At 36.4% G+C, this 16,128-nt stretch overlaps 2 protein-coding genes across 3 annotated transcripts; one reads left to right on the top strand and one right to left on the bottom strand.

Annotated features, from left to right (window-relative positions):
- Positions 1–1,065: 1,065 nt before the first annotated feature.
- Positions 1,066–12,814, bottom strand: LOC126372219 (protein disulfide-isomerase A6 homolog). The gene is made up of 8 exons (XM_050017886.1): positions 12,683–12,814; positions 12,388–12,581; positions 11,214–11,435; positions 8,474–8,626; positions 6,896–7,105; positions 3,657–3,811; positions 2,921–3,079; positions 1,066–2,000 (listed from the first exon to the last, which is right to left on the bottom strand). Exons 1-8 carry the CDS (start codon positions 12,708–12,710, stop codon positions 1,835–1,837), a joined length of 1,287 nt encoding a protein of 428 aa, XP_049873843.1. The 5' UTR covers positions 12,711–12,814; the 3' UTR covers positions 1,066–1,834.
- LOC126372417 (deoxynucleoside kinase-like) lies at positions 12,734–15,151 on the top strand. 2 transcript variants are annotated; one of them, XM_050018158.1, is made up of 5 exons: positions 12,734–12,840; positions 13,342–13,520; positions 13,704–13,956; positions 14,239–14,393; positions 14,847–15,151. In XM_050018158.1, exons 2-5 carry the CDS (start codon positions 13,371–13,373, stop codon positions 15,021–15,023), a joined length of 735 nt encoding a protein of 244 aa, XP_049874115.1. In that variant the 5' UTR covers positions 12,734–12,840; positions 13,342–13,370; the 3' UTR covers positions 15,024–15,151. The 2 variants fall into 2 exon arrangements, with proteins under 2 accessions (XP_049874115.1, XP_049874106.1); XM_050018149.1 differs by lacking the exon at positions 12,734–12,840 and adding an exon at positions 13,002–13,180.
- Positions 15,152–16,128: the final 977 nt, after the last annotated feature.

Below are 16,128 nucleotides of genomic sequence, written 5' to 3'. Positions count from 1 at the left end.
ATGTGAGTACATTTATGTACAAAAATGTGTTCAATTAGTGATTAGGAATTGACTGGGCTATTTTTAATAGGTACCTATCTTTAATGTGAATTAAATGAACTTTGAAATTAATATTGGCATTTATTGTCTTATTGAAGCCTGTCAAAAGACATTTTTTTATTATAATAGAGTTTAATTGTTAAACCTGTATTGGACTTTGTAATAAATAATTAAAAGATTATGAATTATATAATTTGTAAAGCATATTTTGTGACCTAAATACCTCCCTGATAGAAGGTGCCATGTCCTTATTTCAGTGTGTGTTAGCTAAGCAAACAAGCTTATCTGTAACTGTAGTATATCTTTTTCTGTACTGTTCCATTTAGTCATCAATTTATACATGTATGTATATTATGTACAATGTTGGAATTCATATTATACAAAATTTGACTCAAAATGTTTGGATCTCTACACAACAGTATTATTTTATAGAACCAATCTTATTGATAATGTCACAAATATAGTGAAGACTGTATTTTGTATATTAGTTGTAATCTTAGAATAAGTTACTTTTATAGTTACACACAGCAAAATGCTCAAATATATGATTGTATCCAATTTAACGATTAGTTTTACTTTTACCTTTCAAACCGAAGCAAGACTGAAACATTTACTGTGAAATTTCGAATTATTTGTCACGATTATTATCGCGGGAATGAGTTTTCGCGCGATAATCGAGATTACTGTGTCAAATCGATCATTTTTTGTTTCAGTATTAGCTAATGCAGTGGGATTAAAGTTTGAGCTGTTGAGTAAGCAGATACCAATATTTCAGTTCTTCGAAACTGGCGCGTAATCCCCTACAGGCGAAGTGTTCAAGCGTGCAACATCGTAACCACAAAACGAATTACCCATTGTTTTATCCATTGCTACGGTATTCGAGCGTCAATTGTTATGCAAATCGAACAGCAGCGCTTTTTATGGCAACTAAGGCCATTCTATTTTTAAAATAAGTACATTGTATTCTTGGAACATTCAGTTTCATAGCGATAGTGTTGATTTCTGGGAATGAATAATACGCAAAGATAAATTATAAAAATGTATTATGAACCACTTTCACATTACATAAATAGTAAAATTGTATCAAGTACGGCCGCGTTTTAAATGCTTAAAAAACTTAGTGGAAGTTGCAGCCAGGAATTATTTGCGGTAGAACAACTATTCAAAAATAGTTTATCAACTATATAGAATACACACCTACAATTATACAAACTAGAAGATTTGAAATTGAACAATCACTAGGTCAAAAAGTAATATACATTCAAAAATTCTAAATTTTGGGCAAAAGAGCATTTTTAGTCTAAGAAAACAACATCCATTATATTCACGCTTTCATTCAACGAAACAGTAAAATTATTATAATAAAATAGTACTTGTGATTTGTAAATTAAGATTTATAAATACAATTTTAAAGCAACAGTGAGCTTATCAGAGGTACTTATAGAATGTGGATATGTATTATGGCTTGTATATTTAACATAGATGGAAAGTTCATTTAAAATTGCATTCAAAATAACAAATTCACCTAAGCCATGTATAGTTGTGAGTACTCAATAATTGCTGTGAAACAATCTTATTATATCATTCAAGATTTTCAAGTAGTTTAGACATGAGGCCGTTATTTCGCTTAATGGCAACACTGGTATTAGCTAACAGAATATTTATTGCCAGAGCTAAAAAATACAATTCAAGTTGATAATTTCCTACTACACTGTCTTTACGTGTTTAACGTTAGATCTTTGAGAGCATGGGAACCACATTCATTCGTCAGTCCACAAATCTCCATTGATTAGATTTATAACTCGTCTTTCTTGACGTCGTCGAGGTCGACGTCCGAGAGGTCAATGTCCTCTTCTGGGGGCAGCTCACCGTCCTTGCCGTCCCAGGCCTCGGTGGTGGAAACTTCGGGCATCTTCGCGCCCTTCACTGGTGCCGTCTGACCACGACCGAATGACAGATCCCTGTGGAAAAAATCAATAAGGCGTGAATACAACTTATAGTACTGATGAAAAGTTCCTTTAATATTTTTCCCAGTAGGGTTAACATGCGCATATCACGGTAATTTTATCCATTCTGACGTTATAATTATGTAGTTTTGTCGATTGGTGCTAATTATGTGAACCCAAATAAGTCATGTAGTTCTTTCAAAATACGAACAGAGTCACGTGGCAGGCATGTTAGGGAAAAAACTAAGTTATCGATTTCGACAAAAAATAATTCATCGATCGATAATTTACGCTGCGCATGTTAGCCCCGCAGGTTCTAGTTCGAGCGAGAAGAGAAAAATACGTGTTTCTGTTACGACAAGTGCGAGTAGACTGAAGGTGTACTATCGCCAAGTTGCACCTTTTCTCTTCAGGTATCCGTGCGAATACACATGGGCGGTTTGTTCGCGGTCTGTTTGCAACAACCATTGAGCCAAACCATTCTTAATTAAAAAAGAAAAATATTATTTATATGGTAACATTCGTTCCAACCATTCATTCTCTCTTCATTTTAAAATTATATCGAATCAACACGTTCTCTGTAATATCTCTTTTGAAAAAATAAATAAACCGTGAAATTGCCGTCACAAACTCTTTTATTTATGTCTTTCCTAGACACGGTCCTTGCTAGGTGGAGGATCCAATCAAACTCAAACATATCCCGAATCCATCACTGAAAACCGCATGAGTCTAGTAGTTTTGGGGATAAATGGCAAAAATACCACCAATGGTTTGCCGTCTGCATTCGGTACCACGACCGTATGGAGACGGCAAATCTATGTTGCCATTGTTGTAAGTAAAAATATCTTCATTTATTAGGTAACATAGTTAACACGATACGTGTCGGATTGGCCAGATTGTCTACTACGACTTCTGCCAAGTGTTTAGGAACTTACCTGAGGAATTCATTGATGCCGGACTCGGAGAAGGAGCCTCTCAGCGTGGAGAACTTGAGCTTCTTGGCGTTGACTACAGCCATGGCGGGGTACCCAAACCCGCCGAGCTCCAGCGCCTCCTCCAGTGATGGCTGCGCGCCCGCTTCCGCCCAGATCCAACTGAAACCAACAATGAGAATCTTTAGCAATAAGAATTACGTTTGTGTTTACTTTTCTATTAAATGTTCTGTTGTAATTTCTCTTGTTTGTTTGCTGGTATGCATGTGTGCCTTGCTTGAATGTTTTCCCTCTCACTCTTTCATAAGAATCTTTATCACGACAACTCCTATTATTTCATGGGGATGGGGATGGGGAAGCAATATCGCTATTTGACATTTGTTTGCATTGCGCAATTACTTTTATATGCGCAAATGTCGAATTGCAATATTCTTAGATGAATTGCTTCGATGTGGCCATTTCAACCCCCCTGTTCTACCGTACATAACATACGTAAACAGCATATATACGTCCCAATGCTGGGCACAGGCCTCCCCTCAAACAACCGGAGGGGGTATGGAGCATACTCCACCACGCTGTTCTACTGTAAGCGCTAAAAAAATGCAAGTATATGGTTCCGTCTGCTGTCATTCTAATCTAGCAAGATGAAGAAACCAATCCTCCTGATGTATTACAAAATTTGATTCTAAAGTGGCATCAAAAGACATTCTCATAAGATGGAATGTGTATTTGGACTCACCCCCACATCTTGTTCTTGTACTTGTCTCCCAGCCGCGCGAGGATGCTCAGGTAGTCGTTGCGGCAGGCAGCGTTGCAGTCCAGGATGTGTGGCAGGATCGACACCACGCATAGAGGCTTATCGCTGCATGCTTTCAAAGTTTCCTCGTTTGTCACCTGCAATCATAATACAGTGTTAGATAAAAAAAAATTAGGGGTAAATTAGGGGGGTTATTTAGGAGAACATTTATGAAACAAATATAAGAAACGGTGCAGGTCGTGTCGTAGCAGGAGGTGAAGGATTTGGCGGGAACAAGAGAGGAATGGCGTTTACTCCTCTTACATAAAGAGGGATCTCTATAACGTCGCTTTATAGTGAAATTCTCGTAAGCGCGTTTTCGAATAATTACATTCTGGTGTGATTTTCTCCAATAAAACATCGAATTCATTCAATAAGTGACTTTCCAGGCTACTTTGCTCAAAGATAATATAGTACATACATACTATAGTACAAACAGTTGGGTACAGTTCAAATTCAAAAATATCTTTATTCAGTAGGTAACATAGTTACACTTTGAATCGTCAATTTTTACATAACGAACGTCTCATCCGCCTAAAACTACTGCAGCTTCTCACAACCTGTATAGCCGGGGAAAAGAAGCTGCAAGAAAAACCTGCTCACCAAAAAAACCGGCTCTAGACGTTCTTTAAAAAAATAAATAAACATAAATATTGTTATACGAGGAGCTCGGTGGCGCAGCGGTAAACGCGCTCGGTCTGCGATTGTTGAAGTTAAGCAACTTTCGCAAAGGCCGGTCATAGGATGGGTCACCACAAAAAAAAGTTTTCATCTCGAACTCCTCCGTGCTTCGGAAGGCACGTTAAGCCGTTGGTCCCGGCTGCATTAGCAGTCGTTAATAACCATCAATCCGCACTGGGCTCGCGTGATGGGCTGCCCCCAGCAGTGGGGACGTTAATGGGCTTATGATGATGATGATTGTTATACAATTGAGTAATTCAGCTGCCTAATATCAGTATTCAACAATACCATATAATGGCGGCAGAAGCATTATATAAAAATCATTGTTGCTTTATATTTGGATCACATTATGTATAGAATTATGTTGCTCTCTATATTACTTCCCGGAAGAAGACGAAGAACAGCAAGACGTAATTGTGTCTGGGTGTAATGAAAAGGGTCATCATTTATACCCAAAAACGAAGATAAAAGATGCATGTCTGTTATCCATGAAATTAGAAGGTTAAACGAATGAAAATCTTTACAGCGCAATTTATTTTGTACTTGCGGAACGTAGCCTGGAAAGTCCTCATTAATTGGATTCCCAACGGCCTCCGTGGTCCAGTGGTTGAGCGTGTGGCTCACGATCCGGAGGTCCCAGGTTCGAATCCCGGTGGGGACACATCACAAAAATCACCTTGTGATCCCTAGTTTGGTTAGGACATTACAGGCTGATCACCTGATTGTCCAAAAAGTAAAATGATCCGTGCTTCGGAAGGCACGTTAAGCCGTTGGTCCCGGTTACTACTTACTGATGTAAGTAAGTAGTCGTTACATGAGCCATGTCAGGAGCCTTTGGCTCAATAGTAACCCTGACACCAGGGTTGATGAGGTTGGTACTCCACCTCACAACCCACACGATAGAAGAATTGGATTCCGAGTAAAAATTGGGACTACCAATTTTTACCTGGATTCAAACTAGTTTAACAAAAGTCACATTCCAGTGTGATTTTTCAAAAAAGCGCTCGCGATGTTTTTGAGGCGAACTTGAACTTTGTCTGCATTCATTACAAAAATAACCGAGATTTATCGATTCATGACGAAATGCTAGTTATGTGTTATTCTGTGTTTTGTTTTTTATCTATTCTGTGGTGTACCTTTCTTTCTTTCTTAAATGATTGACTGTGAAATATTCAAGAAAGTACTTACACTAACGTTACAAATACATTTCGCGGTCGCAAATTCACGACTCCTACATAATGTTGATAAAATTTTACGACGTTTCACAACGTACTTGCTATAAATATAACAGCATCTAAGGTGGCATGATCGGGTGCCGTTGTTTTGACTGTTCTCTTGTAATATACACTTACAACAATACAATAATACCTTAATAACACATAACATTCGTGATGGGACGTCGTAATAACGGCCGATTGCCCGCAGTTTCTTTGAGAAATTCGGGAGAGCCACACTGGTGAAGGCATCATATTTTCAATACAATTTTCTTAAAACACTTCCCTTTATAATAATGATTGTTTTTTGTGTATTTGCAGTTGTTCACGAGTCGTGAGTAGGAGTCTATGCTTCGTGTTTTATGTAAGTATACTGCCGCCTGCGGCTAGGTCCTGACCACAAGAAGTGCCTATTATCCAAAGGTGATAGATTGCGCGCAAAAGGGAAGGAAAAAAGTATAAGAGGCATAAAGATCGTAGGAGATAACATTTATCGCGTCATTTTATGTGTGTCTTCAAGCAATAAACAAGGTAAATATTGTCAGGGTCGAATGAATCGTTATTTTTATGTTTTTTTTTATAAGCAAATCACGCATGAATTAGTGAAGTTATTTTTTTGTAATTTATTGGCCTACAACGCGGCCCTTACGAAGATCGCATTCTTACCTTTTGCCGCGTAAGTGTGAACGAGACAGATAATCCGCGCGCTGCCCCTTACTCCTTAACGGCTTACAGCCATTTAGACTAAAGTAACTATAGCTCCTCACTAATGCGAATTGGTGCTTGGCGGAGATAGCCCATTCCATATACATATAATATAAAATTATGTCAGTGAGTGAGTGAGTCAGTACATAGGTCTCCAGCTTAATATAATATAATAACTGTCATTGGTACTGTTTTGTGTTGTGTGGTGAGTATAAGACGATTATGTATAGTACAACACCCACTCGTCGCCAGCTATGTTTAGTCCCATGCATAGGGTGAGCATATTTCCATTAACCGGGCACAAATCCTGGAAGACACTTCGACGTGGAGCTCGGTGAGATAGATAAAATACTTTATTGAGCACAATGGACACAAAATACAGAGATAAGGACAACAAACAGAAAAGCACAACAGGCGGCCTTATTGCTCATGCAGCAATTTCTTCCAGGCAACCAGGTGAGTACTTAGTTTATCATGCGATGGATGTACCTCTGACTATCTAAATTGGGACACCAAACTCGGCTACACGCTCGCTCGGAACAGGGCTATTACGGTTTTTACATGTATGTCTATTCTACTAACCTGAATAATTTCCGGCGGCGGCACATTCTCGGCCAGCTTGTCCATAGCCCACGCCACAATGTCGCTGGAGGTCCTGCCTCCGTTGTAGTCTTCCGCAGAGTCGCTGCTCTTCTTGCCGGCCGGGAAGAACTTGATGGTCGGGTAGCCTTGCACCTGGTAGCGGGAGGCGGTCGACGAGTGGACGGTGGCGTCGAGTGCGCCCACTTTGATCTGGTGAAAAGAGTATTTATTCAAGTTTACTGGTCTAATGGTTAGAACGGTTTAATTCCCGATGGGGACATTGTCGAAATCTCTTTGTGAGACTGTCCTTTGTTTGTTTGGCAAGGACATTGCAGGCTTGAATCACCTGATTGTCCGAAAAAGGGAGATGATTCCGGGCTTCGAAGGGCATGTTAAGATAGTGTGTCGTCATTATGAAAGCTTTGGACAGTTTGTACAAAATGCTCACTGTAACTTTCTTAGTATGCCGAGCGAGAGACCCTTTGCTTTATTATATAGTAATTAGTTTCTCTATGCGATATTTATCTCTATGATTTGTCACTATGCTACTTCCGCTATATGGAAAAAAAAACAAATTAACCTTTTTGTAAACTAATCTGCCTACCCCGTAAGATTAGTGACGTGAATTATGTGAAGTTCAAAATACGTAACGTGTAAAAAAATCAAGTAGGCATTGAATTAGTAGTAAATAGTTTGTGACAATTAGTAACACGAGTGATTTGAAGATAGCGTCAGTTTTACAAATGTTGCAATAAACATTAGGTAAATTAAAATTAATTATACTTTGTGCTATTAAATGATTTTGGTTGCTTTTTACACATAGGTTGTCGAACATGTGAACATCATTGGATCGGAACTTATCTTCTTTCTAGTAGGTTATAAGCAATGACCGATCTCAACCCTGGTGTAAGGGTTACTGTTGAGCCGCCATAGGCCCCTGACATGGCTCATGTAACGCCTTTGTAACGGGTTCTTACCGCGTTTAAATCAGGGATATGATACTCCCGATATTTCGACACTGTTGCAAGTGCCATGATCACGGGATGACTGATGAGATTGGAGTAGGTAAATCCATAAGTTTGAGGGTAGACATACTTAGATAAATAGTAGCCGGAACCGATAGATGCTGATTGGTCCAATAAATTCATGTCATTATTAAAAAAATATATATCTATACTCATCCCTGATTTTAACGCGGTAAGACCCCGGTTATAATGTATTGTGGTTTAAATCTATACTCGGCTCAAATACGAATTGGTGCAGGGAGGATGATGTCCGTTCTATACATAATAATTATCATAATTAACATAGTACTGGGGTGGTTAAAAAGGTCATATCAAAGAAATTCATCTAGAAAAGCTATATTGCTATTTGACATTTGTTTGCACACTTACTTGTATAGCTTATGTTTGTACGTATTTAAAATTCCGTGCTGTTAGCTTTCCTCAATAAATAAATAAACAAATGTCAAATAGCAATATTGCTTTTTTAGATGAATTGTTTCGATTGTGGCTTTTTTTAACACCCCCCCCTGTTCTTTATTATAGGACAGTGCTACAACTATCCAGCTGTACTTACCTTGCCCTTAAGTTCAGTGGCAGCCTTTGCCCAGTGTGGTTCCAGGTTCTTGCAGTGGCCGCACCACGGCGCGAAGAACTCCACCAGCCACATCTCATCACTGTCTAGAACCTTCTCCTTGAAGTTGCTGTCTGTCAGCTCGACCACGTCCGACTGCAAAGAAGATGATTACTTGATTATTAAATGTTTACATTGGCTGTTATTTTATTGAGTATATCCTTAGAGTGGGGGATTACACTATTTTTGGGCTCGTACTGGGGAAAGATAGTAGACTGGCGAAATTGGCGGAAACTGCCAAAGAGATATTCCTTGAAATTGAGTAGTTTCTCAGGTCAAATATAAATTGTGAAATTCTGATTACTAAATGTAATAATAAGTGCGACATTTAGTCACGTGTTTCTATGACGTCATAGGTTACTTTCTCACAGAAATTCCAGTAATTTCGTGTTTCGAGTTTTAGTAAAAAGTAATTGATTTGACTAGTTGGAAACTACCCTATTCCTCATTTGTAGAAGTCAAAACGGCAGTAACTTTAATTTGAGAGAAACCAATATTCCGAAATTGAAAAATAATTGAGAAAATGATGTAAAAGTTTTGTATGTACTGCATTATACGAAAGTTTTGGTACTTTCTTATTACCTACAAAAAAAAAAAAAGATTAACGACCTGCCATACCTACCACTACCATTATTAAACCCTATATTAAACAGTGGAATGATAATAATAGACCAGATCGATTGAGAAAAGGTGAAGCAATTTTTCTAGGAAAGGTACCTACTTGTAATCTGGTAGAGGTTTATAGACAGAAATATGAGCTTAAGTAGCCAGAGAAGTATACTATAATAAAGAGAAACATTGGTGTTGTCTTTGACTACTGCCGTTTCTGCCCACACCATTAGATGTCACGGGCGTGAGTTTATGTATGTATTTATGTAGTATGGTCTATAGTAAAGCTCAGCAGTAATTTTGTAAGATCTACGGCATAAAATTAAGTACTAAATGTAACAAAAATGTATTATTATGTTTTTTTAACTATACACCGGCGCTATGACATTGTTTGAACGATGACAATTTCAAGGATGTTTCGAAAGGAGAATGAATGGACTGACGTGGCGCGAAGCCCGATTTGGAACAAGTCGAAGTGAGAGTTTTGAGTAGGCGAGACGCCGCCGAGCGTGGGTAGATCACCATTTTTACACGTCAGAAAGTGTTGTGAATCACAACTTTGTTACTAGGTACGATAAAACTTTCAAAATAACTACTATACGATAACTAGCTTCCGAATAACGTTTTCCGTAAACAATCCATTGTATGTACAGTGATAACTATAACATGTCAACGCCCTGAACATTAACCGTATCTGTTATGAATAAAAACATTGAAAATTTTTAAAAGGTTTTTAAATATTCCCTCTTGTATATTCTTCTGAAAATAGTATTTGTAGAAAAATAAGTGATAATAAAACTGAAAACCAAGAAACATAATTTATATTAAGCATGTACTTCTGATATGTGTTCCTGTTTCAATTCCTGTCTGTGTTCAGATGTCTACCAATCTTTGCTATCAGAAGACATGCGTGGTTTAAGCCTTCTCCTTTTAACAATCATATTTTTATACTTCCTAGGTTTATTTGTAACAATGAGAGAAACTTCGAAGTCTGACAGTCTTCGGAATAGATTTGCTTTGAATCGTTCTAGCTTAAATAAATTCTTCGCAGTAATAGGATTCAATGGTGAAGGCTTGACTATCTGTTTCTTTTGCATTGCCTTAGTTCTCCCGTTTCGATGAAGTTTTTTCTTTAGATCGGCTAAGACGTCTACCGTTGTACTAGTTGTAGTTGTTGTGGATGTAGTTTTTTTACCAGTTGTTCTTTTGTTACCCCCCTTCCATGGTATGCTGTGCCCTTGTATGCCCACTTCTTTATGCCTCTATCAAAGTAGATAAAAATCTTATTGTTTACGTACTTTTAACGGCTTCCATAGTCCAGTGGTTATATTATATAGTGAGGTTGATAGTGCACTTCACAACCCACACGATAGAAGAATTTAAAAGTATTTAAAAACAAATCCCTTTCTTTATTCTGAATCATTATATGAATTCCATTTCCATTGGTGCAGTTACTATACTAATGTGCTTTTTAAAATTTCGTAATCCGGTAATTAAAAAGTTTTGGAAAAAGCTTACAGGACTTAAAAACTAACTTATAGATCATTTTTTTAACCCTTTCACGGACAGAGACCATGGTTCATTGGTGGTTCATAATAGGTAGTATGACACCTTGGAATCGCATTGTCCGTAGACATTCTGCCCTTGAAAGTGTTAAACAAGAAACATAATACGTAATATTTTCCAGACACTTAAGTGTAAAAGAATGATTCTATAAGCCTAAAAAGACACTACATTCTAGAATAAATAAATAAGTAACCTTACACTATAGTGTTCTAACTTTGTTAACAATATTTTTAAGTAGATTTTTATTGTCACTAAAAACAACAAAAAACAACTACAATGGGATAGACCTTTACAGAGGTGATGTGATTGTTCTAATGCCTATCACACTGTGAAAGATGGAAGATATAAAGGGAAGGAGGTTTACCTAGCAGTGTTAAGAATGAAAGGCCTAAGCCGTAGGGTGCTGTGCCTGATACGTCTGCAATGCATCCTTAAGTCGTAACAAGAAATTGTACATTTCAGGAGGTTTTGCCATATTTGTGGTTAAAGTGGCCAATATGTCTGATACCTGGTCTGATTTGCTGCCGGGTTTACTGCCAAGGCGTTCATAAGCCTTCTCCCTGGCTGCCTTCAAGCCAGCTTCAACAATGTCCTCAGCACTCCTCTTCCCCTGGTACGGGATGTGTTGGCTGCCCTTGAACACTTTGATGGTGGGGAAACCGGTGACCCCATATTTCTGGCCTAAACTCTTGTGGGAGTCTGCATCAACAGCTCCTACATTCACTATACCCTGGAAAAGACATTAAAGAATTAAATGGTTTGTAATAATAGGTATAGAGATTTTTTTTCCCACTAATAGAAATTTCAATTGATGAGTACATTTTAGTTTTCTGTCCACAACATTTCCGTATATTCTTTATAGCAATAAAAAGACAAAAACTACAATATCAATAGACTCGCCTCTTATTACATGGGACTTAAATACAGTTAGCAGTACATGTAAATACCATACACCTCTGCCTACCCTTTTGGGAACACAGGCATGATGCTTTGTTATGTTTTTGTGTATTACAATAAAAATCTTGTCCAAAGAAACTAAGAAACGGTGTAACAAATAGTGGGCTTATCTATTTTACACCTAATTTAATAGGTATATTACGTTCAATAAAGAATAACCATGACGCCAGGGTTGATGAGGTTGGTAATCCACCTCACAACCCATGTGACAGAAGAAGAATAAAGATGACAACATATATGCTGACTATCTTCTTATTACTTTAGATAGAATAGAAAAAAAGCTTAAATAATGACATGAGAGAAATGGGTACATATTTTGCCTAAACTTAATGGACAAAGTTTTGGCCACTTATATGTATATCAATTGAATAAGCAAGTACCAAGGACAGCAGAAATGTGTATTATTATTCTAATTGACAATGCTGGATGTTTGCCAAATACTTTCTATTCATTATAAGGAGACAAAAGAATGTATCATAAATATCTTCATTCAGAATATAAGCAATTTTTTGGATGACTTTAATTTTCTTTCTTGGATATATGCTACTGCCTAAATTGGGTATTATTTTAAAGTAAAGAGATAAGCCTAGAATATTCGATCGACAGCGAAGAGCTATTGAAACTAGCGCGAGAAGAATAAAAAAAAAGACTTGCAGCTGAACTACCTCTATTACTTACAAACCACATTAATTATGACAATACTTCCAGTAGTTGTTAGGGCTTACCTTTAGAGCTTTAGCAGCTTTCTTGTACTCCGGCACGAGATTCTTACAGTGGCCGCACCAGGGGGCGTAGAACTCAACCACCCACACATCATCAGATTTTGTGACTAATGTATCAAAATTTGAAGGATTTAACTCCACTACGCCCGAGGAGGAGTCGTACATGCCCCACGACCCCGCTACGCACAGTAAAACACCTAAAACATTAAATATGCAGTTAAGAACCGGCCGTTTACAAAATATTAAAATAACCATGAAGAGGAATTTTACGGTATAATTTTGTATTTTATAAACTTACCCAAGCAATATGCCTGAAGCATTTTCATTAATTATAACGTAACTTATTTACAGATTACCGGCTATTGGGAGATCGAAGACCAGACAACGTGAAATAAACACGTCAATTCTCTTTTTTGGCAACAGATTGTCAATGGATTTCGTGGTCGCGCATCATTGGTGAATTTATTTTTTCGCGGGCTACGCTCCCGGACATTATTGGCATTTGATGCGATAACGATAACGTGTATCCGAATTTATGTGTCTATGATTATATTTTTTCTTTTAAATCTTGAAAAAAAGAAATCATAGACAAGAAAGAAAAAAAATATGATCATAAATTAACAAATCGCTGATTGGCTGACTGACGCTGAAACTGTCTTTGCTGAAAGAATTTTTGCGTTTGTTATTGAAATATAGCATTAAATTCGCATTTTTGTTATGAAAAAGAAAAGGAAAAACAATTAAAAACACATTTTTACAATGATAAAACGTCACTTACAAATGCTTTTTAATAAAGGTACTTGTGTTTACTAATTTCATGGCTGACAGGTTATCTTGGCGCGTCGTTGTTTATTTTTGGGGGCAATTTCGGCGGGAAAGCTCATAAAGCAAGTGCCAAACCGTCTGGTGCATCGTGCTAGTGGTGGATTTAATAATTATTTAAATTTTAATTTGTAGCTGGAAGATTCTTCCACACAATCAGCGCAATGAATACCAAGCCTTTCACTGTGTTTGTCGAGGGAAACATTGGAAGTGGCAAAACAACCTTTCTAGAACATTTTCGACAGTTTGAAGATATAACGTTGCTGACTGAGCCAGTAGAAGAATGGCGCAATTTGAAAGGATGGAATCTCCTGGTAAGTTTGTTTTTTAGTTATTAAACAAATTATTGAATTATATATTTAATATAATAATATCTATTTAAAAACCTACCTCCATTGTATTTCCAAAGTGACACATGGTATTTATCTACAAGTTTATATTTATTATCCACCTAGATTGTCTATCTCTACATGTGAATATGGTGTTGTGTTTTCCAGGATCTGATGTACAAAGACCCGTCGAGGTGGGCAATGGCTTTCCAATCTTATGTTTCATTAACAATGCTGGACATGCATAGGCGACCAACTACCACACCGGTGAAGCTGATGGAACGGTCACTTTATAGTGCTCGGTATTGCTTTGTAGAGCATATGATGCGCAGTGGAACCTTGCACCCTGCCGAGTTTGCTGTCCTTGATGAGTGGTTTAGGTTTATTAAAAATCAGATTTCAATTGAAGCTGATCTTATAGGTATGTGTTCTATCTCTTTATGCTTACTCTTTTATTAGTATTTTTCAAGTATTCTTAGGAAAGCAATAACATATTTATGGTCTTCTATTTGTAATTTAAAGTTATATCAAGACTTCCTACATTATAAAAAAAATCGTTTATAAAGCATTTATAAAGCGTTTTTCCTTTTGAATTATATTTGCTGTTAGTAAATGTCTCTTAGAGTAAGTATGGGCAGAAGAACTTGACATTATGAGACAGCAAACATTTAAAAAAAATAACATAATTTCCATACAATTACAGTGTACCTCAAGACGACTCCATCAGTAGTGTATGAGCGGATCAAGAAGCGAGCCAGATCTGAGGAACAGTGTGTGCCTTTCTCATACATTGATGAGCTGCACAGGCTGCATGAAGACTGGCTTATGAACAGGACACATGCTGAATGCCCTGCTCCCGTAAGTTGTACATTAGCATGTCATTTTCTTTCTATTCAGAAAGGATGACAAACAGATTGAAAACTGTACATCTCCTGTACATACCCCTAGTTATGACATGGAGAAAGTTACATTCCTTCTAATTGATATTTTGGGAAAGTAATTACTGCTATCTGAGGCCAAACTACAAAGTCATTAATAAACTATGAACCACACTGTTTATCAGCCTCATTTAGTCACAGCAGTAGGTTGGGCTATTCCTTTGTGTAGGATGCCATGACAGATGCAATTTCAAGCAATTTTTTTTTATAAGAAAGAGAAAAATATTTATTCAGCATACTTAACACTAATTACCAGAACATATTTAGGTAATTAAATTACTTAATAATAATTATACATAATGCTGAATAATAAATAAAATAATAATATAATATTTGTGGGACAGTATATAAATGTCTACAATTATATTTTCAGGTCTTAGTAATAGATGCTGACTTAGATCTCTCTCAAATAACTGAAGAATACAAGAAAAGTGAACACCAGATCCTCAGGAAGGCTGTCGACGTGGTGATGAGATCACCAAACAAACTGAGTCCAAAGAAACCTATAACCACATCACCTATTAAGATAGTGCCACAGATAAGACTATAATGTTAGTCCCTTTTTATTTACATTAATTATTATTCATTATAGTTAGATTATGTTTGACACATTTCAAGATTACATCCACATTGATAAATATTTGCATTGTGAGTTAGCAAAGCGAATTTGACAGTTTTGTTAAAAACAAAATATTATACAGTTTTTTATTATGTCCAATTTGTACTAACATTGTATAATTTTATTTATCAGTGTAGATGCAACATTTAGACATTAAGCTTCAACATAATGGTTGCTTTAATTTAATCAGTTGAGTTGAATAATACTGATTTGTATTAGTATTTTATTTTATAGTTAATAAGAAATAATTTATATCACAAAAGATCTTAATGATTTAATGAATTGTTGAGTGAACAGTTAATTAATTTTATTATATTCATGTTTAGGTAAGACTGTCTTGTGTGAGACAAAAAATATTCCAATTTTGTGACTACCCTCTTTGGCGCATTTAACGATACAATCATTTATTTGTTTGATACAAGACTAGCATTTGAAATAATTGTTCCTGCTAATGATTTCCAAAAAGTTGAGATAAAACTTTGTTAAAAATGATAAAAACTTAAATATTGGTACAATATTTTTATACCAGAAAATAGGTACACTGTACAACTACTGTAAGATAGCTGTGTAAATAAAGTTGATAGCTTTAAATATTCTTTCTTTATTTTTTTACCGTTACCCGTATCATTATTAAAAAAGCCCAAATAATTAATCCACGCGTGCGCTGTGTTAAAATTAAGTACCTATACTATGTAATTCATATTTTTGTAAAAATAATTAGTTTCTCATCTACTGCGTAGAAAGCGTACCTGCCATGCTCGAAAATTGCTAAAAAAATACGTAAAAACTTGGTGTTACCATTTTATTTTTAAATTTCCACATCCGTGTGCTACTAGTGTGTAGTGATATACACTTCTCATCAAAAAAATCGAAACACCTTGCAAGTTTACGTTTTGTCAGGATTATCAGAAAAATGTGTACATTTAGGAATAAATGTTAAATGTCATTTAATAGTGAGTAATATGAGCTTATCAAATCTTAATGTTAATGTTCTAAATTTAAATGAATTTTTCATAGGTTTCGTATTTTGTTAAAT

Source organism: Pectinophora gossypiella, chromosome 2 (genome assembly GCF_024362695.1).
Source record: "Pectinophora gossypiella chromosome 2, ilPecGoss1.1, whole genome shotgun sequence".
NCBI lineage: Eukaryota > Metazoa > Arthropoda > Insecta > Lepidoptera > Gelechiidae > Pectinophora > Pectinophora gossypiella.
Note: the sequence above shows the minus strand (reverse complement) of the source record. Positions and strands in the feature narration are given on the sequence as shown.

Bases quoted from the DNA above. Each gene is read 5' to 3' on its own strand.
- LOC126372219 (XM_050017886.1), bottom strand. From the start codon at position 12,710: ATGAAAATGCTTCAGGCATATTGCTTGG. The intron at 11,436-12,387 runs GTAAGCCCTAAC...TGTCTTTTCCAG, and splicing joins AAGCTGCTAAAGCTCTAAAG to GGTATAGTGAATGTAGGAGC. The intron at 3,080-3,656 runs GTGAGTCCAAAT...TGTTGGTTTCAG, and splicing joins TACAAGAACAAGATGTGGGG to TTGGATCTGGGCGGAAGCGG.
- LOC126372417 (XM_050018149.1), top strand. From the start codon at position 13,144: ATGATAAAACGTCACTTACAAATGCTTTTTAATAAAG. The intron at 13,181-13,341 runs GTACTTGTGTTT...TTTAATTTGTAG, and splicing joins ACAAATGCTTTTTAATAAAG to CTGGAAGATTCTTCCACACA. The intron at 14,394-14,846 runs GTAAGTTGTACA...TTATATTTTCAG, and splicing joins ATGCTGAATGCCCTGCTCCC to GTCTTAGTAATAGATGCTGA.